General features: G+C 37.5%; 1 protein-coding gene across 3 annotated transcripts in view; it reads right to left on the reverse strand.

Annotated features, from left to right (window-relative positions):
* Positions 1 to 14,925: 14,925 nt before the first annotated feature.
* The window catches only part of CCDC14 (coiled-coil domain containing 14), a 53,224-nt gene continuing 42,139 nt past the window's right edge, over positions 14,926 to 26,010 (reverse strand). For all 3 annotated transcript variants that reach the window (XM_025376830.1, XM_025376832.1, XM_025376831.1), the window contains one exon: positions 14,926 to 17,220. In XM_025376830.1, the coding sequence (XP_025232615.1) occupies positions 16,281 to 17,220 (940 nt within the window). In that variant the 3' untranslated portion in view covers positions 14,926 to 16,280. The remainder of the gene's footprint in view (positions 17,221 to 26,010) is intronic.

Consider the following 26,010-nt stretch of genomic DNA (forward strand, 5'->3'; position numbering starts at 1 on the left):
AGTCTTCATTCAGTGCCAGGTTGGAGAGACTGTGAGCTGTGACTCATGGTCCCAGCCAAGGCAGACATGATAAGTGGCAGCTGGAGAGGTGGTGCAATCCAAGGGAACCTATAGGTGAGTGGAAGATTGAGATGGCGGTTCGGATTATCTACACCTGATGAATCCTAAGCAGGTGTGAAGTGAAAAACTTAAGGTTGAATCCAGCACTTGTGAATATTCCAGTACATTTTTTTTTTCTTTGAGACAGGGTCTTGCTCTGTCACCCAGATTGGAGTGCAGTGGCACAATCTTGGCTCACTGCAGCCTCCACCTCCTGGGTTCAAGTGATTCTCATGTCTCAGTCTTCTGAGTAGCTGGGATTACAGGTGCCTGCCACCATGCCCAGCTAATTTTTGTAGTTTCTGTTTGGTTGGTTGGTTGTTTTTCTTTTTGTAGAGACTGGGTCTCCCCATGTCTGAGTTTGCTCAGACTGGTCTCAAACTCCTGACCTCAAGTGATCTGCCCTCCTTGGCCTCCCAAAGTGCCGGGATTACAGGTCTCACCCTCCATGCCGCAACCCCAGTACATTTTCATCTAGTTTTTTGCATTCATGTTTACAATTGTTTATTAACAAAGTCAGAAGAACAAGTAGTACTTGAGTGGAAGTATAATGGAAAGAGCTCATTTATTAGCTTTTCTGACTTTAAGATGTTTATTGTTTCATCAGTTTAGCTTCTGAATTAAAAACTTATTAGAGGTTCTTAGTTCTGTTGTAAAAAGCATTCATCTGCTAGCTTAAGTTGTCCTTGATAACTGCTTTGGTATAGGAGAACATGAACTAAGCCTTGAGTACTCCACCCTAGCTCTGCATGCTTCCTAACCCATCTCATGCCCTCACATGGTTTCAGATACCACCAGTGATCCTCAAATGTAAATCTCTAGTCTATTTCTTCTGAGTACCCAGATTTTGGACTTCTTCACCTGGAATTCATGGCCAATATTGCCCTCTTCCTCTTGTTCCCGGGAAACCTGCCCAGCTTCCTGGCTCCCAGGTTAACGACACTGACACCCATCCAGCAGTCCTGGCTAGAAACCTCGGTCCTTTTGCATTCCCTTTGCCTCATCAGTTGCCCATGAGATTTCCTACCTATGCAGATGGCAAATTCCTCTCCTCCCCAGTTCTCACTATAACTTGCCTTACCTGTCCCTTAGGCTATTGTGGCAGCCTTCCAACTGGGCTTCCTGTCATCAGTCTTGCCCCTCTAATCCATGCTGATAGAAGGATTTTCTTCAACATAAATCTGTCAATGGAAGTCTCCTCTGTAAACGTCTGCAGCTGACCAAACTCCTCATCTTTTTTCTGGGTTCTTCTGTAGTTACTCATCGTAACGTCAACTCCAGCCATGGGAGCACCTCACTATTTTCTGAACACGCCTTGGTAGTTCAGGACGCATTAGTCTTTTCCAAGCTTGAATGATCCATTATCTGTGAAATTGACTGAACCTCACCAGGTTGATTAAGATGTCTCTCCTCTGTGCTCCAATAACATGTGCCTCATACTGAGTAATCCATTTGTGTATCCTCAAATAGACTGCAAGCCTTTGAGGACAAGGACTAGGTCTGGATTTTTCTATATATCCAAGCAATAAATGGAGAGCTTGACACAATGTGGATTAAGAAATACATTTATTGCATGACTTATCTGTGGAAATAAAAGCTATTAATTGCAAAAACAAAACAACCAAACAATATCATAACAACAAAATGGAATTTTTAAGAGAGAAAGAAAAAAGAAGAAATAGTTTGGGAATTTTTTGCTCTGAATTATCCCAGCATGTTTTCTAATGGTCTCGCACACACCCATGTACCCACTGGAAAAACTGGCTAATTAAGTCAAGAGCCCTCACATTAACAGAAGCCTGACGTTAGGAGGCTGCCTAAAACGGCAACATTCCAGATTCCTTTTCTGAGTAGGTCTTCCAGGACTCCTCTGGTCCTTCCCCCTATCTCTCAGCAAGACCACAACTGAACAGTCTTAGAAAGGTGTATATCCACTTTTCCTTCCTGGTAATACGAGAGGGAGCCTTCAACTCAGTTACAAATTCCAGTGACTGGACATTCTATCTGGAAAGTTCTTTCTTATGTTTACGTAATAATTCATGTTGCTAATGAAAATCTATTCAGATTAACATAGTGCCAAAAGTTTTAAATACTTATAAATTTAACAAGATCAACTCTAGGCTTATTTTTTTTTTAATTGGGGAAAAGCTATTAAAAGACACAAAATATTTGAATAGATTTAAAGTCATATCATGTTCCTGGAAGAAAATACTTAATATAAAACTGTTAATTCCAGAAATTTTAATATATTAATTTAATGTAGTTCCAATTAGAATTCCAATAGGGTTTTTATTGGAATTAGATAAAATGATTCTAAAGTTTATATAGAGAAAGAATGCCAAAGAATAGCTAGTAAAACTACAAAAAATGTAAGAAGACAGAGTAGGCCAGGCTCAGTGGCTCATGCCTGTAATTCCAGCACTTTGGGAGGCTGAGGTGGGCAGATCATAAGGTCAGGAGATTGAGACCATCCTGGCTAACACAGTGAAGCCCCGTCTCTACTAAAAATACAAAAAATTAGCCGGGCATGGTAGCAAGTGTCTGTAGTCCCAGCTACTTGGGAGGTTGAGGCAGGAGAATCACTTGAACCCAGGAGGTGGAGGTTGTGGTGAGCCAAGATCATGCCATTGCACTCCAGCCTGGACAACAAGAGAGAAACTCCATCTCAAAAATAAAAATAAAAATAAAAAAAGAAGAGTATACAGGGGGGCTTACTAAGATATCAGTGATACTATAACATATATAAATTCAATTCAGTATAGCATTAGTAAGAATATAAAATATATTTCTGGAACAGAATAAATAATTAATGATTACATTGTAGTTATTCTTTAAATGTATTTCAGAGTGGCAGTTCAATGGGAAAAAAGTTGAACTATTTTTTTTTTTCACTATGCAGACACAACTGGCTACTCACTTGAAAGGAAAGTGTTGAACTGCCATCTTAAACTACATTCAAAAATAAATGCAAATATATTAAAGAGTTAAATGTAAAAAGAAAATTTTAAGTTGAAGAAAAATATCCAGGGGATTATATGTACACACTATGGTTTGGGGAGACTTTCCTTACCAAGAACTATAGAATAAAAGACAGGCATACTCAGCCTTTTATAAATCACTTTTTTGGTATGGCAAATAGTACTATAAACAAAGTTAATAGCAGTCAGTATGTCTGAAAAAATGTTTGTGCTACTATATTCATACAAAGAATCACTTTCTATACAAAGCACCCTTAAAAACTGATAAGATGATGACCAACAACTGACACAACTGATTAGAAAATTGTGCAAAGGATACAAACAACTTACTAATGAGTAGTATCAAAAGGCCAAACAAACATATGAATATGATTCAAGTTCACTAGAAATCAGAGAAATAAAAATAAAAGTAACAAAAAAATCACAATACCCATCACATTGGCAAACATAAATAACAGCCATAGTAAAGCTTCCAAAGATCAAACATGGGACAATGTAAGTATCAATAAAAATCATACCTGCAATGGATTGAAACACATCAAAGAAGTTTAATCCATCCATTACTTCATAATGATACTTAAAAAAACAGTCACCATTAAAGGATGCTAAGGAACCAATTCATTATTTTGAAAACTGGTAAATAATGGGAAAGAATCAAGCATTTATGCTGCTTTATTTATATGAACTATACTATTGGGTAACCAAATAGCAGAGGTGAGAAAGTTTTTCTTTATAGACAGTATACCTTATAAATGAAAAAGAGTAGATTTAGACTGTCACCATTTTGCAATCCTAGTGAACTAACAGGTCTGGGTACTGAGCATCAATGGTTGCTAACATCACAAGGAGAGAGACAACCAAACATTGTGTGACTCTTGATCCAGAAACGGTCACTGCCTTTAAATTCTTCTTGCCATAAAAATCAAACCTGAATCTGATCAAGTTCTTAGATTCCATTAACAATTCACAGGCAATAAGGATGAGGAAAATCTTCCACCAAAACATAGAAATGCAACTTGCAAAATTCAGACTGTGGGAAGCTTTACAGCACCAAAAACTTGGTTCCTTCAACAAATAAATTATATGGGGGAAAAAGAATATGGCAGGGGAGACAATTTGTTAAAAGAGACATAAAAGACTAATCAATTGCAATTTGTGTACCTCAAATAAGATGTAAACACTAGCTATTTAATGAATAATTATTGTTAATTTTTTTAGATATGATAATATTGTGCTTATCTTTTTTAAAAAAAATTTACTTCAAGTTCTGGGATATATGTGCTTAATCTGTAGGTTTGTTACATAGGTATACATGTGCCATGGTGGTTTGCTGCACCTATCAACCCATCATCTAGGTTTTAGGCTCCACATGCATTAGGTATTTGTCTTAATGCTCTCTCTCCTTTTCCCCCCACCCCCTGACAGGCCCTGGTGTGTGATGTTCCCCTCCCTGTGTCTATGTGCTCTCATCATTCAACTCCCACTTATGAGTGAGAACACGCAGTGTTTGGTTTTCTATTTCTGTGTTTTACAAATACATTTATACTTATATTTATGGATGAGATAATAAGGCATCAGGAATGTGCTTTAAAACAAAATGAAACAGAAGGAATTGGATGGGGCAGGTTTGGCCATGGTTATTGGGCTGGCTGATGGACACACAGGAGTTCACTAGACTGTTTGCCTCTTTTGTGCATGCTTGAAATTCTCCATAATAAAAAGTATTATTTGTCAAACACACACACACACACACACGCCAAGCCACAGTATCTATTGCTTATTGCTGGTGGTATATATGAAGGAAATTTTCACATATTTATAGCAAAAGTGTAAAGTGTTACAACCTTTTTAGAAGGCAATTTGGCAAGATCTATATTTTAAAATAAGTGTATTTGTTGGTTCAGCAGTTCTACTCCTGGGATTCTATTCCTTAGAAATAGCAGTGGAAACACACATGAGGTCTTATGGCAATTGTGTGACAGCGTTCATAGGAGACCCCAAACTGGAAACAAAGTGAATGCTCACAGCAATAGATTTGGTAGACTGGCCCACTCGCTGTTTAGTTAACCCCTTTCTTGTGTGTCTTTCTATTTTGCAGAGGTTGGAAAGCTAAAGACATATTTCCAAGTCTCCCTCAAAGCTAGGACTTTAGATTGTGATTTAATCTTTCCAGATGCACTAGTGCAGATCTGACAGACACAATGTAGGTCCGGAGTAAAAAGTTCCTGTGGTAGCCTCCTGATCCTCAAGTTGCAGCTAAGGTAGTGTGGTTCCGAAGCCAGCAGCTGGAACAGCAGCTTCTGGAATGTGACAGAGACGGCAGTTCTCTTGGAGAGAAGGGTCTGTAGGACTGCTGTGGGCATGATTCCTTGAGACCCAGCCTAGAGCCTGCTACTTGGGCACCTCCAGTGATTTCATAAGTCCCAAATTCCCTACGTTAAATCTCTTTCTACTTAAAGTAGCTATTTTCCATTATATATAACTGAACAAAATAGTTGAATGAATTATGCATTATATAATATTTCCATATCATGGAATACCAACTAGCCATTGAAGAGAATAAATTAGATCCATACTAGATGACTTCCTAGTCATCTAGAGGGATTTTCCTAAGGTATTTTTTTTTTTTTTTTTTTTTTTTTTTGAGACGGAGTCTCGCTCTGTCACCCAGGCTGGAGTGCAGTGGCCGGATCTCAGCTCACTGCAAGCTCCGCCTCCCGGGTTTACGCCATTCTCCGGCCTCAGCCTCCCGAGTAGCTGGGACTACAGGCACCGCCACCTCGCCCGGCTAGTTTTTTGTATTTTTAGTAGAGACGGGGTTTCACTGTGTTAACCAGGATGGTCTCGATCTCCTGACCTCGTGATTCGCCCGTCTTGGCCTCCCAAAGTGCTGGGATTACAGGCTTGAGCCACCGCGCCCGGCCTTTCCTAAGGTATTTCTAAGTCAGAAAATCAAAATACAGAAAAATTAAATATGATCCCATTTTTGTGAAACAACGACCAGCTGTCTCTGAAGTCTGTATAAATCATGGACCTAGATGACTTCATGAGCATGGAGAAAACACTGACAGTCACCCATTAGGTTATGATGATAGGTTACAGGTGTGTGGCTAGGGCATGGGAAAGGGACTAGTATGAGGAGAGAAGGTGGTGAGAGAAGGTGTTGATGAAAAAAATAGCAAGCATGATATGATCCTATATATATAGAATTACTTGTGTATTTTTATGTGTATGTATAAAGAATGCTTAAAAGGATAACCAACTCATTAATCTCATGATGATGGGATTTCAGGGGGGATTTACTTTTATGTGATTAGGAACAAACTAAAGGTCTTTTCATTGTGGAAAAAAAGGAAAAAAAAAAAAAAAAAAACCAAACCCTGGGATGTGCAAGTGTAACAAAAGCTATCAGGTACTTAGGAATAAATTCTATAAAAGTTTAACAAGATTTTTATGGAGTAAGTAAATGGAGCATTATATAATACTAAAGGGTTGGAGGTTTCAATATAATAAAAATTGCAATTCTCCAAATTAACCTATAAATTCTAAGCAATTCTAATAAAATCTCAAGAGAATTTGTCACAGAATTTGATCAACTGGTCCTTCACACAGAAGAGTAAAGGCCCAAGCATAGACAAAGACAATTTTGAAGATGAATGGGGGGAGAAAGGATCATTTTACGTGATATGAAGACATTATAAATCTGCAATAATTAAAAGTATGGTATTGCACAGAGACAGGTAAAACAGATGAGAGAGACAGAGAGAATAAACAGACCCACAGATAAAGGGGAACTGGGTGAGTGACGCAGAGGTAACATTACACATTAGTGGGGAGCACAAGATGGCAAATGAACCTGGGTTGCTAGTCTTTCAGAACCCACCATGCAAATGCTACAGAAGTGACAGGCAAGTTAACAATGGATAACAGAATATACCATAAAACTACTAAGAAACCTTTGGGGAGACAGGAAATGATTGATTACCAGTGGGTATATAGGAAATGTCAGCCTAAAATAGAAGGTGGCCAGGCAGAAGGTGGACTGGGGAACATCATTCTCCCTGCATTTTCTTCTCTCCCCCACATTGTTCTGAATGAGTCATTGCTCAACTCTCACTTCTGGGGGGCAGAAGAGCAGTACTCAGGCCCGTGCTACTGAGTATTTGAGTTGCCTTGTGGCAGGGCTTGAATAGTGGGTAACAACAGGTGCAGAAGAATGTCTGAACCCCTGAGCAGGCCTAATCCCTGTACCAATCCTATGGGAAGAAGCTCTTGAAAAATAAGTAGAGCTCAGGAAAAAAAAAAAAGATACAGGAAACAGGGAATGATCAAACCCAGACTGAAGTAACAGAGGTCAACACTCTAAGGAGTATTTCCTATCAGTACAACCACCACCCCACATCACATACACTCAATAACTCACCAGAAGGGTCTCAGTTGGATTCTGGATTTCAGTCTTCCTTCCCAGGTATACATTATCTGTTCAGGTAGCTGATACTCCCCAAGGTAATGTAAACTCACAAGGGAAAATAATGATATAAACCACGTGCACATGCTTAACAGTCCATGCTAAAGATATCAGAATCAATGGACCAGGCAGGCCTGAATTTAAAATATACATAATAAACACATTCAACAAGATAAGGGAAAGTATTGGGAATATGAAGCAGGAACAAGCAATTATAAAAAAAAACATACTGTATGAACAATGTAACAGTTGAAATTAAGAATTCAACACATGAATTGATTTGCAGAATGGGGATAGCTGAAAAACCAATGAATGAGATGAAAGATCACATCAGGAAACTTCTTCCAGAAGAGTTAAGAATAGACAAGGAAATGAAAAAAAAAAAAGTTAGGAGACATGAAAGTTCAAATGGAAGTGTAATAGAAATCACAGAAGAGAGAAAAACAAAGTAGTAGGAGGGAATATTTAAAGAAATAAAGACGGAAGTTTTCCAGAACTAGAAAAATATGCAAGCCCACTGATTTAAGCAACTCACAGAGCATTAACAGGAGACATTAAAGATCAAAACCTCCCCTACACGTTACAGTGAAATTTAAGATGATCAAAGCCACAGAAAATTCTACAGGTTTCTAGAGGGGAAAATTATGTCACCTACAAAGCAACAAGGATCTGCTCCATGACACATTTCTTAGTAGCCATGCTTAGAGCTGGGAGGCACTAGTGTAGTCAGTGAAGTGCTGAAGGGAGGACAAGTTTGAACCTAGAATTTTGTATCAAAACGATTATGTTTAATCTATTTTATTTTGACTTACTTTCAATTTTGCCTTCATTTCTGAGATGGTGTAATGTGTCCTTCCACCTTTTCCCTAAGTTCTGTCAACTCCTGCTTCATCTTCTCCTGTTATCAGATCATCTTGGTCCTAGACTATGGTTTCTCTGCTCAGTACTCTTGGTTTCAATAAATACCTGTTTCATTCAGTTATAAACATTCATGACCAAATACTTAGTCACAACTTTTGTCTACTTGATGGCAATATTTTCCTGATAAGTGGTTTTAGTTTACAGTCATATTTTCCTATTTATTTCCCCTATTTCCTAAAAATACTTTACTACAGATCCTCTGCTGGTCTTTCTTGATGACTTTTATTGAAGCAGTTAAGGAAAGTTTTCTTAGATCAGCTATTTGCAGAAAGCTTGTAAGGAGGACTGGAATTTTCCTTAATATTCAGTTTTATGTATTAATTTGTTTGGTGTTTATTCTTCCACTTGGGAATAGGCACCTATGCTCCCCGTCTCCAAACACACAATGTGTGTGAAGCCCGTGGATCCTCTCCCCACTGTTACAAACTAAGGATTTAAAACTTCTCCTGGCTGGGCATGGTAGCTCACACCTGAGATCCCAGCACATTGGGAGGCCAAAGAATGAGGATGGCTTGAGCCCAGGAGTTCAAAACCAGCCTGGGTAAGATAGTGAAACCCTGTCTAAACACACACACACACACACACACACGAAAGAAAAATCAAAAAAATTAGGTGGGCTTGGTTGCACACTGTTGTAATCTCAGCTATTCAGAAGGATGCCTTGAGCCCAGGAGTTTGAGGTTACAGTGAGCTGTGATCATGTCACTGTACTCCAGCCTGGGTGACAGAGCGAGACCTCATCAATAAAAAAAAATATTTTTTAAAAAAAACCCTTTCATCTCTGGGTAAACTGTTCGTCTTTGAGAAATGTAGTCTGCTAGCCTTTTCTGCTATCTGGAGCCATGGCATCCATTCTTCTCCTATACGCTCCTGCTTGGTAACTCCTGCTTTTCCAGTCCCTCTAGCTATTTTGTGGTTTGGTTTTAGAGCTCTCTCCTTGTTTCCCCTGCAAATGGAGTTGTACTCTTCTTGGTTTCTGCAAAAGGGGGAAAAGGGGCAACTTTACATTACCATCTTCCCATTAAGAACCAGTGTAAATTATTTAATTTAAATGTGAGGGTAAAAGAAAAATGTTCAAGTCCTCAGAGTTAGCACACAAAGATACTCTTTGAAATTAAAATAAGAAGAAAAATAAATATGGAGAGCACCCATGATATTAGTATGAAAGAGAGAAGGAAAGAAAGTAAAAAACAAAGAGCAACCCAAAGTTAAAATTCTGTAAGATACCAACGTGGTAGGAAGACATACCAGAGCCACGTGGCTAGTTACTTTGGTGTTACGATCTTTCTTCTTGGAAAATTTAGGATTTTGAGCTGGAGTGAGTCTTTGAGATCGTATCGCCTCATTTGGGAGGCACTGGGGCTCTGGGCCCTTCAAAGGCACATTGTCTTACTTGTCTTTAGATGCTCAGTATGTAGCACACAGCAGACAGGTAATAAATTGTAAATGAATGAAGGTCACATAACATATAAAGATGGAATCACTAGGTCACCTGACTCGATCCACTGCTCTTGCTCTTCTAATGCACCATGTTATTCAAGTGAACTTTCCCACCAACTTAAAATATCATTGCCTAAGTGTTTTATACCAATCAATAATATACCATGGCATTTTCTCAAATTTTGGCCAAAGATATAATACAAAACTATAATTTAAATTCTCATACCCTTTCTGGGTATGTTAGGAGTTGACAGAAGTTGCCTTAAGTGTTTTGTCATCATTATTTTAAAAATCTGACCAGACAGATTTGTAGACTGGTTGGGATATGGGGAGGGAAGAGGTGGTGATGGTGGACTGAGTCTCTAGTGAAACAATGATTACAAGCTTTGCGTTGGGGAAAGGTGATGTTAGAATACAGCTCACTGCTCTAAATAGTGAAGACCTTTTTTTTTCCAATGTGATTTACTGATTTGCTCTAGTTTTTGTTTCATCTTCAATTGCTCCATCTCTCTATCCTAAGATGGCAAGTCTAATCATATTGATTGACCTAAAAAAAAGAGAAAAGATTAATTTTATCTTAATCCATTGAGACTCTGGGTTTGAAAATTATTTTTCCTTTACTACTTTCTTCTTGCCAAACCTCAAACAAACTACTACCCTCCAAGACGGTCTGTTCTGCTTGTTTTGGAGCTCCTTACTTTTAAAATATTTGAATCTGGTCTCTTACCCCACTCTGGGCCTAGAGTTCACAGCCAAGTGCAAAATAATCTGGAAAGGATGGTGGTATGAAAATATGTACCTTGGCTGTGTGCTCCCTACTGAGTGGCTGACAATATTTCTTGTTATAGATTTGAACAAACGTTAAGTCTCTTGCTCCAAAAGGGACTGAGTTTTCCTCTTGGATAGTTTGTGTTCTTCTCCATGTCTTCTTGAGATTTCTGTGGAGAAATGAGCCCTCTTACCCTTGGGCTGAGCAGAAGATAATGCTGGGGTCCTGGAAATGTCAGAGCTCACTTTGAATGCCAGTGTTGATGGGAGAAAAACCCATCTACTTTAAAACAAGTTTTAGTAATGACTTTGGTGGAATTGGCCAAGTGACAGGTGGGGAAATTGTTTTACTAGCATTATGCCACATGCTAAACAGATTTTAAGAACACTGTGTACCTTTAATAAAGCAAAAGTAAAACCTTAAGTGTCTATTATAGTACACACACATACATACACATAGACCAACTACATGTAATTAGTAATCATTATCATCCACTTAATGTTTGTAGTTTGCAAAACATTTTCACATGTAATTTTATTTAATCCTTACAATAAATCCCAGAGGGAATTCCTTATTATTAGACCATGCTAGTAGAAACAGAATGGCATAGAGCTAGGTTCTGGTGAGATTTGGAGCCCCAGAGGTTCAAGTGGTCATGAGACTGAGCTGTCATCAGGAAGACAACATAATGAAGAAAGGCAACTGAGAATCACAACATCTGGTTAAGGTGTTAGGTGTGCAGCCTTGAGCAAGTTTCTTTAAATATGTCTGGTTTCAGTTTCCACATGCTAGTTTTCATAATTCATTATTCATGGTCTCTAAAAGCAGACCTGACTTCAAGGAGAGCAAGCACTGAGTTTGTGGTAAACTTGAGCTCTTCTTTTAGAAGCAGCTGAGACCACTTAACTAGTTAGTCTTAGTCTTCGAGGAAATGCTCATGTCTAGCTAGATGGAAACAGCCTCCCATGACTTCCTGCCCCAGCTGCCCTAACATGGTACCACTCAACACCAAGAATGACAGTGTGAATATTATCGGGAAACTAACTACAGCCCTAATAAGACCTGCAGCGTGATGGCTAAGATAGCCAACTCAAGCTTTGTCCACTTTAAAACTACTATAAGATTATAGGAAAATGACGATCTAACTGTCGTCCACCTGGATCAGATCACATCTGAAGTTAATTTCTGGATTTACATTTTAAGGGACTCACTGACAAACTGGCGGACATCAGAATAGGGTAAGCAGGATGGTGAAGACTCTTTAAATATTGTCATAAGTCACAGACTGTACAGTGCCCTGCAGTTTTCCAGTGCTTTGCTGACATTCATCCCTCCCAAAAACTAGTGAGGCAGGCTGGTGGGATAGATTACTCTGCACCAGTGCCATGGTTAAAAAGAAGTTTCTATCCTAAATATTTAAGAATCTATGGCTTCTCCACAGCACAAGCAGCAGTGTGCAAATGTTTGCCAGTAAGTGAATTTGGTTTCAGAACTTAGTAACTGAATAAAGAATAAAAGGCACAGGGAGGCTAATGCTAGGAACTTAGACGTGTGTAATAAAGCTATCAGCAAGCTGTTTCATGAACTTAACACCAGAAAATCAAGTTATGCCTAGGTGATCATCTGCAGAGATTTAGTTAGGTCCAACAACAGTTATTAAGTACAAACTATATGATAGTCACCAAGGGTCATGAGGGCAGTTGAAAATGAATCAATCCTGGTCCCTGTCCTCAAGAAGAGTAGAGGGTAGGAAAAGCTGATATGTAAACTGATAAAGGCATCACTAGAAGTATATACAAGGTACAGAAGTAGTACTGTGGATTTCAAGAATAAATAAAAATTTGTCAGGAGGAGCTTGGGCAAAAGGCAGTCCAGGCAAAAGGAATACCCCTGGTGTGCTTGGAATCTTCTAGTAGTAGATACCTAGTAGTATCACCGTAGAACAGTTCTTTTCTTTGGGTGTAACAGTAAGATTATTTCTATAGTCCTTTCAAAAGTTAACCTTTAAACCCTTCAGAAATCTAAGCTCTTATCATCTCTGGTAATTCTATGGGAGGGTTAGCTCAAGACAACAGCTTTAAATAGTGACCAGTTCTCTACAAGTGCTAATATTAATACATCCAGAAAAGTTAAGGGGCTTTGTAGTGTGTGTGTTAAGGCACGCTATAGTCTTAGAACCCACATGTTTAAGCAATTCTGAGCAGAAGGAAGTCTAGAACTAACATTTGAAAAATGATTAAGGGACCGTTAACTTACAAATCAAACCCAACTTTCCCTAGTGGTTGCTTAAATTCTGGACCCTTAAACATTATTTTTGAGAAGGGGCCTGTTACCCTAGTACTTAAAACTTAAGCCAATGTTATCACTCTTTGTTCCCTTACCTTGCTTTATTTTCTTCACAGAACTTACTATATGACTGAAGTCCAGTGGGACTTGGCTTGTGTCCCATCGTATCATAAGCTCTTTAAAGACAGAATGTCTGTCTTGTTTATTGCTGTCTTCTCAGAGCCTATAATATGTAACTGGCACACATTAGAGCTTTCATTTCATTCACTGAGTGAATGAGTCTTTAGCTGAGGGAATGTGAGCACTAGATACCTACCTGGTCAGCTGTGATGAAGCTGCACGCCCTTTTTACCTACACAGGTTTTACAATGCTGCCCTACTTTCCATGTAGTTGAAGCAGGCCTTTATCACTTTTAAGGCACTTGACAAGTAAAATGCCACCATTAGTGAAAAGCAAAGGTTTCTGATTTACTAAACTCCAGGGGTGGTGGGAATAAGGGAAGAACATGTGCTAAGTACTTCTTTGGTTCTTTAGCCCTGTCCCTAGGATCTCTACAGTTGGTCCAATAGCATCAGATTCTACCTTTCATCTTTAATGGTGTTCACAAATACTAAATTCATTGTAAAAGGTTGTACATTACCTCCACAGATCAAAGACAGTAAAATAGTGACAAAATGCCATAGGATGGTTCTCATTACATGCTCAATACCTATCAGGAGACATGAATTTCAGTGTGTCAGAGGTTAGCAGATACTCTGGAGATCTACTAATACGCTTTTTGCACTCTAGGACATCTGAAAAGGCTGAGAGGGCTGGGATCTGAGACCAGCCTGACCTTTCGGAGACTATGATGGGGCAGTAATGCTGACTCCGGCTGAGATGATCTAAAGATGACTGAGAATGGACACTCTCCTTCTCCCCTTTTTATTCTAATGAAGACAATTTGGAACTTAACTAAGAACTTGACTTTTCATTTTAGACATTGCTTAGTGTGTCTCAAACTGATTAAACTGAAAACCTTGGAGTCATCTTTGATTTTTCTACCCTCTTTAGTTCCTATTAAGTCACCCAGCTGATTGAAAAATTTTCAATTTGCCTCTCCTTTTTCACTTCTATTGCCACAGGATTATGTCTGAACTACTGCAACAGTTTTCTAAATGGTCTCCGGTCTCTCCCTCCTCTAATCCTTCCTATTTACTATCACTCCAAGACATTTTAAGAATATCCAACTTCACCTGGTAATCCTCAATTGAAAACAAAAAACAAAAACCATCACCACCAGATACCCAAATACTCCAATGACTTAATGTTTAATGGATACTCCTCAGCCTGGAGCTGAAGACATTCTACAACTGATCCAAATCTTCTAATTGTGTGTTTTTCATTTATTATTACCACCCCCTCCCCACCTCTATTTCAGTCAGGTTGGTCTACCACCATCCTAATATACTAAATTCAATCCCCACATTTTGATGATACTGACTTTCTAAGGGGGAAACATTTAAGGCTGTTCACAGGATTACCCAAATCCTATGTATTCTTCCAAATGAAGTTGTCTCTTCTAGGTCCTCTTCTACTCCTGGCTTCCTTCTGTTCTAAAGTTCTGTAAAACACACTATCTATTCCATCCACTGTGCTAGGTTCATATTCCACCTTGAAATTTAACCAAATTCTTTCATGTTTCTATTTCATGTGCATGTCTTACATCAAATACTAAGCATCTGCTGAAGGTCCCTGAAGAAATTTGTAGTCTCATTTGTTTCTTAAACTATTAAATTGATTATAACAATCACTAATTAATTGAACCCACAAGGGTTTATAAATTTCCTTTGCATATAAGGATGCCTGTTCCATGTTAAGGGCCAAATAGGACTATCTTCTTGTATTACCATGTAATCTTAACATTCTACTTTTGCATATGAATAAGTTAAATATTTGAGAGTAGACAGATGACACAATTTTCTTATTATTTTTTATTTCTGAACTTATTTTTTAAAGAGTTGTGGCCTATTACCTCAAAATAAGATGCCAATAAATTAATTCATGAATACTAAAGAAAATTGAAGATGCTAATAGACTCTTGTGTGAAATAGTTTAGAATTCACTTAATAAATTTTTAGACTTAAATCTCTATCTGGAAAATCTGAACATATCAAAGAGACTACAGCTGGGTCCTTCAAACGCTGTAGCACTAACACCTGAAAAAAAAAACCAAAACAAAAAAACACGAGGAGGTTCTGGGCCTAGCAGAACACTCTTTAAAGATAAAGCCTGTCCAAGTACTAAAGACAATTAGAGTAGGCAGGTGACATGTACAAAGTATTAGTGATAACACAACATTCAGCTTCCTAAGAGTTAAAATGTGCTGCTTACGTGAAGGGAGATGATACTGAGCTAAGAAGTCGTGGTATAGAGAAGCAGAGAGACCAATCTACTTCATATTATTTATAGAATAGAGAATATTCTCAGCTAACATGCTGGAAAAAAAGTTGTTCCAAAAAGGTAGAATTACAATCAATGCCAAGATTTACAAATTCCATCATGTTTAAATATAAGGACAAAAATAAACATTTCTTATTTTTAAAAAACCCACAAATTTCCCAAACTATAGCTTATCTGTTAGCACTTATCAGTCTGACTATTCTTTAACGGCCTTAAAACATGAATTTGGGATAAGAACAAATAAAAGTGCCCAAGTTTTAAGAAGCCATATGTTAACTTAGGATGTTATCTATATATTTTTTAGACCAATCAATGTTTTTTAAGAGGTGTAGATACTGGTAACTTTTCTCTTTAAATAAATGTTTATATATCTCACCAACAACACTAGCCTGTGGCACATAGCATGTTTAATAAAAACACATTGCTATTAAAAAAAAAAAGTATACCGAAACAGAAAAAAAAATAAACCCAAAAAAACCACCTCCAGTTTCAACAGAAAAACTTACATCCAGAGATTCTTTTCCCATTATCTTTTAGGACAACCACAGAACTATTTCAACCTGTACCCTTAATCCAGCAGATACATCTTAATAAAAGAACTCTAATTGCTAAGTACTGAAATAAAACATTACTTACAGTAATTTCCTAGTTATCTACAACTTTCTTCTTGTAGCAATTGTCAACTTCTTAAGATGACTTGTTTTTATAAGCTCCTCAGTGTCAATATATCCCAACAATACAATTAGTACTTGTACAATGTATTACTTCACACATAATTAATAATATAAAACATCATTTCACTAAGGAAAAATACACATTCAATATAGTCAAGTTCTAGTTTTAAAAAAGAAGCACTCGAAGAATTTTCTTCTGAATTCATTTCTCCAGAAGACCAGTCCTTAAAGACTTCTGGAGTCTAGCTATGTTGGCATCTAATGCCGCAAGGCCATTTCTGAAGTCTTGTTCATCACGAGAAGTGAACGTTGAAAATGAAGAGATGCTCCAGTCAGACATCAAGTCAGAAGTGAAAACACTACCGTCACAGACAGTATTGCCTTTCACTTGAAGGCTGTTGCTAAGACAACCTGATGGGCCATGACATGCAGTTTGTTCCTCTGGCTCCTTGGTGGCAGCAGGGATCTTACCAATTGCTTCCTTTATTTTATTGAGGAGCTGTGTGTCCTTCATATCAGATGCTCTGGAAAGTTTTTCAGGTGCATCTTCTGCTTCCTTTGTTGAAGAGGAACAGACTACAGGTGTACACAGTTTATTTTCTTTTCCAGAGACAGCATGTCCACTGTTGCTAACTAGCTGTGTTGTAGCTGCTCTTATCTGTGGCTGAGGGGACAGTCTCTTAGAAAGTGGTGATTTCTTTTCAGAAGTGCTTCTAGCAAAAGGAATGTAAATTGTATTATCCAAATTATGCTCATCTTCTATTAAAGCCATAGTTTCGCTCCCTTCATCAGAATCTTGTTTTGAAAGGGCAGAAATAATTCCAGGTGCAGATACTTCCTCCATGCCCCTAGTGTTACTATTTTGAGGGCTTCTGGAGGACAGAACATTTTCATAGGGTTTGTCTGGCTCTATGGTTTCCTCATTCTTAATTGTAGACAGTGGCTCTGAATGTGTAAAACTGTAATTTGTTTCTAACTTATTTAGATAACTCATTATGGAAGTGTGAGCAGGAGCTGGGACATGTTGAAGTTGTTTATCATGAATGTTCAAGAGTGATTTGGTAAGATTATTCCCAGGCTTGCAGCGAGCACTGTCCACACTAAGATCGGAGAGAAGCTTTGCCATGCTAGTCTGTAAAGTTCTGTTAAGAAGAATTTAGAACACTAATTATTATTATTTTTAGCTGTTTCTTTAATTCACTTATCTATACCTCCATCTTTAAAAAAGGGATTTGAGAGAAGTGCCTGGTTCTCAATATGAAAAGCGACTAGAAGCACAAAATCACAGAATGTGCTTTGGCAAGAGCATATAATTAAAATAACAATGATAAAATATGTTGGTCTGTATCAAATCTATCACTATGTCTAAAAATAGAGGCTCAGAATTTTTTTTTAAGGTATGGAGATATTTTATTCTTTTCTTTTGTTTTATTGAGATGGAGTCTCATTCTGTCACCCAGGCTGGAGTGCAGTGACATGATCTCAGCTCATTGCAACTTCTGCCTTCCAGGTTCAAGTGATCCTCTCACCTCAGCCTCCCGAGTAGCTGGGATTACATGTGCGCCATCACCATACCTGGCTAATTTTTGTATTTTTAGTAGAGACAGGGTTTCACCATGTTGGCCAGGTTGGTCTTGAACTCCTGGCCTCAAGTGATCTGCCCGCCTCAGCCTCCCAAAGTGCTGGGATTACAGGCATGAGCCACCACGCCCAGCCGAGAGGGTTTATTCTTGAGCAGCACTACAAATTGAGCCCTAGAGTAAAAAACTGGCCTAACAAAGGTAGGCTAAGATACAAAGGGAAACACACTATTCATTTGTTATGAATTCTGTTAGAAATTATTTCCCTCCATTATATATGTTTGTGTGTGTGTGTGTCGGGGGCACAATACTAGAAAAAAAGGATAGTTAGAGATAATTATCTGGCATAATAGGTATAAGCAACAGCTAGGTACTGGAAAGGTGTATAAGGAAAACCATACAAGGTTTGAAGTTAGAAATGGAATCAAATCCCAGTGCCATCATTAGCTGTGATCTTGGGCAAGTCATTTAACCTTTCTGAATCTCAAGTCTCTCACCTGTAAAATGAAGATATTTCTGAACTACAATGAAGATTAAATAAGATAAAATAATAAGGTATAAAGGTAAAGTACTTAGCGTGGTCTAAGTGGGTGTTTGTTTGATGGCAACCTTTATTAGTAGTCCTATTAAAGCCTTTTTTTTGTTTTTTTTGAGACAGAGTCTTGCTCTGTCACCCAGGCTGGAGTGCAGTGGCGCAATCTCGGCTCACTGCAAGCTCCACCTCCTGGGTTCATGCCTTTCTCCTGCCTCAGCCTCCCAAGTAGCTGGGACTACAGGCACTTGCCACAACGCCCGGTTAATCTTTTTGCATTTTTTAGTAGAGACGGGGTTTCACTGTGTTAGCCAGGATGGTCTCGATCTCCTGACCTTGTGATCTGCCCTCCTTAGCCTCCCAAAGTGCTGGGATTACAGGCATGAGCCACCATGCCCAGCCTAAAGCTATTTTATACTAAGAGTTTAGTCTATTTAAATTGAATCATATATGGTCTCAAAAATCAGTGAAGGCTGGGCACGGTTAAAAGGAACAGTTTCACCTCTTTCCAAGCCAGTTAAGTACCACACAGGAGGAGTCCCCTGGGCCTACAGTTTCTACCACAGAAAAAGAAAGCTGGAGGTGAACACTCAACTGACCCGGCACTCCGGGATGCTTCTCAGGAAGCCCACTTGTGCATTACCCCACGTGTTCTTACAGGGCTAGACCATCTGGGGTTACCAAAAAACAAAGAAGGGGATGGGGCTCATAGCGGCTACAGCACAGATCTTGGCAATGACTCTGCATTCCTGTCAATAGAAGCACCAGATCAGAGAGACCAGTCAAAAGCACTGCTTTGCAGAAAGCACAGTTGACAGGTTTGGCAGGGCCAAGTCCCTACCACTATCACACCCAAGCCTTCCCCAACCCTTAAGCAGAGTCTCAATTCTCTGCTTAAAGTTTTCCTAGGCCAGGAGGCAAGTATGTGGTGGCACCTAAGTGTAGAAGAGAGCATCTGGTCCCGTAAGAACTGAGAGGGCGAGCGGTAACCCCACCCAGCCTCAGTACTCTGCTTATGGCTTCCCCAGACCCAGAGGCAAGTGCACATTAGCATAAATCTGTGGAGGTCCACATCCGGCCCTGCCAGACTCTAGTGACCCTACCTAACTTCACAGCTGTATATATAGTTTCCTGAGGCCAGGAGGCAAACCTGCATCCCTGCATATCTGCAGAACACAGTAACTGGCCCCGCTCAATCTTAGCAGTTAAGCAGTGACTCCACTCTGCTTTGGAGTCCAGCCTGAGGTTCTGCCCAGGCCCAGGCAGGGAGGCAAACCTGTGACTGCACACCGTGGAGTAATCTCTGGCCCTGCCTGTCACGAGTGGCTGGGCAGAAAACCCAGCACCATTGAAGCCCAGCCTGCAACCCTACCCAATTAGATTCTAAACAGCAGTAGCACTCAGCCAGGGAATATAGCCTGCAACCCTGCCCAAGCAAAGGTGATTGCAGAGCCCAGCCGGCAGCTTCACCTGACCTTGGAACCCAGTCAGTGGCCTCACTCGTTGATGGAGCACAGCCATTGGTTTCACAAGGCCATGGAGCACAGCCAATAGCTCCACTGACCTCAAAGCACAGGTAGCAGCCCAGTTAGAGCATCCAACAGCAAGGTCTGCCTGCCTATGGTCACTACCAGATGGCCAATCCAGAATCGCAGGCTAGACTAAATAGTGAAGGTCTATCCCTTCACCTCAGGTGAGAGGGGGGTAGGGCAGAACACCCGCAAAAGCTGGAAGAGGTGGCCACTTCTTCAAGTGCACAGACACCAATGCAAGGATACAAGGATTATGAAGAATCAGAAAAATGACACCACTAAAAGAAAGTAATAAAGCACCAATAATGGACTCTAAAGAAATGAGACCTATGAAATCAGAGACAAAGAATTGAGAATAATCCTCTTTAAAATGTTCAGGGAACTACAAGACAATACAGATAAAAAATTAAATGAAATTTGGAAAACAATTAAAACAGTAAGTTTGACAAAGAAATAGAAACAAATTTTTAAAATCAAATAGATATCTAAGAGATAAAAAAATACAGGATTTAAACTGAAAAATTCAATAAAATACTTCAATAGTATACTTGATCAAGCAGAGGAATTAGTGAGCCTGAAAAGAGGACATTTAAAATTATCCAGTCAGAAGAGGAAATAAAGAATGAAAAAGAATGAATGCCTACAGGTATTATGAGACACCACCTGAGAAACAGGAGTGCCTGAAGGAGAAGACAGAGAAAAATGGCCAGAAAGCATATTTAGGAAAATAATGGCTGAAAATTCTCCAAATCTAGGGAAAGACACCAACATTCAGGTACAGGAAGCTCAGAGGTCTCCAATCCAATTTAACCTAAAGAGAAGTTCACCAAGACATGCCGTAACCAAACTGTTAAAATTCAAAGATAACTGTTAAAATTCAAAGCAGCAAGAGATAATAAACATCACACACTAGGGAGCCCCAATATGGCTAACAGTGGACTTCTCAACAAAAACAACCTGTCAGCCAAGAATACTTTATCCAGCAAAACTGCCCTTCAGAAATGAGGGAGAAATAAAAACTTTCCCAGACAAATGCTAAGGGAGTTCATCATCAGTAGGCCTATCTTACAAGAATTGCTAAAACACATTCTTTAAGCTGAAGTAAAAGGTCACTAATTAATACCATAAAACATGCAATTATAAAACTCAATGGTATAAGTAATACATAATCATATTCGGAATACTCTAGTACCTTAATGGTGGTATGTAAAGCAATTTTATCTCTAATATGAGGGTTAAAAGACAAAACTATTAAAAACAACTATAGTTACAGGATATAAATTAGAAAAAGACGTAAATTTTGAAATCAAGATCATAAAATGTGGAAGAGGGGAGTAAAAGTGTAGTTTTTGTATGTGATTAAAGTTATTATCAGCTTAAAATAGCCTAAGTATAAGATGTTTTATGTAAACCTCAGGGTAACCACAAAGCAAAAACCTACAGAATTTGCACAAAACATGAAAAGGATTCAAAGCGTACCATTACAGAAAACCATCAAACCACAAAGGAAGGCAACAGAGGGAGAAAGAAAGGATCTACAAAACAATTACAAAATAAATTACAAAATAGCAGTAGCAAGTCCTTGCCTATCAGCAATTACCTTGAATGTAAATAGAGTAAATTCTCTAATCAAAAGACAGAGTGGGTAAATGAATCAAAAACTGTATGCTGCTTACACGAGGCTCACTCTAAGGTAAAGCACACACATAGACTGAAAGTAAAGAGATGGAAAAATATACTCCACAGGAAAGGAAACCAAGAAAGCAGGGGTAGCTATACTCATATCAGACAACAGACTTTAAGTCAAAAACTGTAAAAAGAAGCAAAGAAGATCACTATATAATGATAAAGGCGTCAATCTGCAATTGTAAGAATATATGCAGCACCCAACATTGGAGCAACTAAATAATAAAGCGACTATTAAATGATCTGAAGGGACAGACAGACTGAGTGAGGGATTTCAGTACCCGGCTCTCAACATTGTACAGATCATTTAGATAGAAAATCAATAAGGAAAACATTTAGATACAATTCTAACATTTAGATATAAAATCAATAAGGAAAATCAATGAGGAAACATCTCGAATTACACTTTAGACCAGGGGTGTCCAAACTTTTGCCTTCCCAGGGCCACACTGGAAGAAGAATTGTCTTGGGCCACACATAAAATACATTAACACTAACGACAGCTGATGAGCTTAAATTTTTGTCAAAAAAAACTCATAATGTTTTAAGAAAGTTTATGAATTTGTGTTGAGCCACATTCAAACCCATCCTGGACTGCATGCGGCTCAGGGACCATGAGTTGGACAAGCTTGGTTTAGACCAAATAGATCTCATAGATACAACAGAACATTCCATTCTACAGCAACAGAGTACACATTCTTCTCTCACGCACACAGAACATTCTTCAGGATAGATTATGTTAGACCACAAAATAATTCTTAACAAATTTAAGGAGACTGGAATCATATCAAGTATCTTCTGATTCCAATGGCATGAAACTAGGTATCAATAAACAAGACAAAATTTTGGAACATTCACAAACGTGGAAATTAAGAAACATGCTGCTGAACAACCATGAGACAAAGAAGAAATTAAAAGGATAATTAAATAATACCTTGAGACAAACAAAAATGAAAACAAAATATGACAACATTTATGGGATGCAGCAAAAGTAATTCTAAGAGGGAAATTTATAGCAATAAATGTATCAAAAAAGAAAGCTCTCAAATAATCTAACATTACACCTTAAGGAGCTAGAAAAAGAAGAACAAATTAAGCCCAAAATTAGCAGAAGGAAGAAATCAACAAAGATCAGAGCAAGAAATAAATGAAATAGACTAGAAAAACAACAGGAAAAAATCAGCAAAACTGAGTTTGTTTTTTTGGGGACATAAAATTGACAAACCGTTAGTTAGACTAAGAAAAGGAGAGAGAAGACCAAGGGAATCAGAAATAAAAGGAGATATTACAACTGATAACACAGCAATGTAAAGACATAACACAGCAACGCAAAGAATCATAAGTTACTATGAGCAATTATACACCAACGAATTAGATAACCCAGAAGAAATGGATAAATTTCTATACAGACACAACTTACCAAACTTGAATCATGAAGAAATAGAAAGTCTGCGCAGATCAATAAAGAGTAAGGATATTAAATGTTCTTAATAAAGTCTCCCACCAAAGAAAAGCCCAGGACAAGATGGCTTCATAGCTTAATTCTAACCAACATTTAAAGAACATTTAAAGAAGGATTGAGAATTCCAATCCTTCTCAAACTCTTTCAAACATTCAAAGTGGAGGGAATTTTTCCAAACTTGTTTTACATAGAAAACACCGAACAAGGCCAAGAACAAGGCCACTATGACTCTGATAACAAAGCCAGAAAAGAACACTACAAGAAAAGAAAACTACAGGTCATTATCTCTGATGAACACAGATAAAAAAAACCCTCAACAAAATACTAGCAAACCAAAATCAACAACACATTAAAAGAATTATTCACCATGATTAAAGAGGATTCATAAATGAGATGCAAGGATGGTTCAACATATAAAACCAATGAATATGATATACCACATTAACAGAATGAAGAATATAAAACTATATCATCATCGCAAAAGATGTAGAAAATGCACTTGATAAATGTCAACACTCTTTCATGAAAAAACTCTCAACAGATTCTGTATAGAAGGAATGTACCTTAACACAACAAAGGCCATATATATGACAAATCCATAGTTAACATCATACTCAATGTTGAAAAGTTGAAAGGTTTTCCCTCTAAGATCTAAGAGTAAGGTAAGAAGGCCCACTCTCACCACTTATTTTCAACACAGTACTGGAAATCTTACCCAGAGTAATTAGGCAAGAGAAAAAAAATAGAAGATAATAAGAAAGGAAGAAATGAAATTGTCTCTGTTTGCTGACACGATTTTATACACAGAAAATACTAAACACCAAAAAACTGGTTTGCTGATAAACTCAGTAAAGTTGTAGGATACAAAATCAATATAAAAAATCAGTAACATTTCTATACACTCACAACAAACTACCCAAAAGAAATTAAGAAAAACAAGCAACAAAAAGTAAAATACTTCAGTGAAAATTTAACCAAGGAGGTAAACTATATATATATATAAAATTAGTATCTACTAAATATATATATTATTAGTATATACTAAAAACTATGAAATACTGATAAAAGAAATTCAAGAAAACACAAATAAATGGAAAGATATCCTGTGCTCATGATTGGAAGAAATAATATTGTTGGAATATTCATGCTATCCAAAATGACCTACAAATTCAACATAATTCGTATCAAAATTCCAGTGTCACTTTTCACAGAAATAGAATAAACCATCCTAAAATTCATATAGAATCATTTAAAAAAACCCGAAAAGCCAAATAAATCTTAAGTAAAAAGAACAAAGCTGGGGGCACCACATTCCCCGATTTCAAAATATATTAAAGGAATTGAAATCAAAACGGCATGAACTGGCATAAAAACAGACACGCTGATCAATGGAACAGGACAGAAATAAATCCATGTATTTATGGCCAATTGATTTTTGACAAAGGTGACAAGAAAACAAAATGGGGAAAAGTCTCTTCAACAAATGGTGATGGGAAAACTGGAGATCCATATACAGAAGAATGGAATTGGATTGTTATTTCACAATGCATACAAAAATATACTCAAAATGGATTAAAGATTTAAATACAAGACCCGAAACTGTAAAACTACTAGAAAAAAACATGAGGGAAAAGCTCCATGACACTGGTCCAGGCAATAATTTTTTAGATATGACCTTGAAAGCACAGTTATCACAAACAAAAATAGACAAATGAAATCGTATCAAACTAAAAGGCTTTTTGCACAGCAAGGGGAACAATCTAACAGAGTGAAGAGACAAGCCATGGTGTGGAAGAAATATTTGCAAAACATACTTGATAAGGGGTTAATATTCAAAATATATAAGGGACTCACACAACTCAATAGCAAAACACAAATAATTAAAAAATGGGCAAAGGACCTGAGCAGACATTTCTCCATTTAAATGGCCAATATGATTAAGAAAAAATGCTCAACATTAGGGAAATCCAAAATAAAACCACAATGAGATATCATCTCACACCAGTCAGAATGGCTATTACAAAAAAGATGAAAGCTAACAAGTGTTGATGAAGATGTGGAGAAAAGGAAACCCTTGTATACTGTTGGTAGGAATGTAAATTAGTATAGACACAATGGTAAATAGTATGGAAGCTCCTCAAAAATGTATAAATAGACTTACCATATGATTCAGCAATCCCATGTGTAGGTACATATCCACATGTATATGTACACACGTATGTATACATATATAATATGTAATATAATACATAATATAATATACACACACACACAACTAGGGTGACTATACTTAATAATAATCCAACATTGCTAAAAATGTCTCACTCCAAAATATAATAACTGAGATGATGGACATGTTATTAGCTGGATTTAGTTATTTCTTCTTGTTTACATATACCAAAACATCACTGTACCCCATAAATATAATTAAAATATTGTCAATTATATGAATTTTAAAAGAAGTTAATGAGTTGTTACTAAAACACAAAAATATACTGGAGAAACATACCCTTAAAGGAATGCTGTAATGAATAATGACCCACTAATTAATTTGATCAGACTGCATACTGAAATTTTTATTTTTGTTTATTTTCAGTAAAGGAATACTTATATTGAGGTTTCTTTCCAGTTTTTTTTTTTTTTAATTATTGTTGCTATAGATAAAATCAGAGATGAAGAAAGGAAGGGACAATAACATTTAAAAAGGCTTAATTTCTGGAAATTAATAGCAATTACTAATCTTCTGATGTATAAACATAATATGACTCACCACTATCTCTGAAATTAAAACTCTCTGTAAGTAAAGAGATATGAAAATGTCAAAATTTTAAAGGAAGGAATATGAGCACCTAAACAGTGACAAGTGGATATATTGGTATTTCTATTATACATAATTCAGCTAAATACACTGATTTTTAATACTTAGAAAATTGGCACCCTTTCATAACAAATGCAGGGTCCTTTCTAGGCTACTTATAAGAATGCTTTGTGAAATTATTCACTACTTATTTACTTAAATAATATTAAATATATTATTTAATTTATATATTTTTAAATATAATTATTTAAATTAGTATTTAAAACATTAATTTTCTTCACATTTTAATGGTTGTATAATATGTTGTAGAAAGATCTGAAAA

Source organism: Theropithecus gelada, chromosome 2, assembly GCF_003255815.1.
Source record: "Theropithecus gelada isolate Dixy chromosome 2, Tgel_1.0, whole genome shotgun sequence".
In the NCBI taxonomy this organism is placed as follows: Eukaryota; Metazoa; Chordata; class Mammalia; order Primates; family Cercopithecidae; genus Theropithecus; species Theropithecus gelada.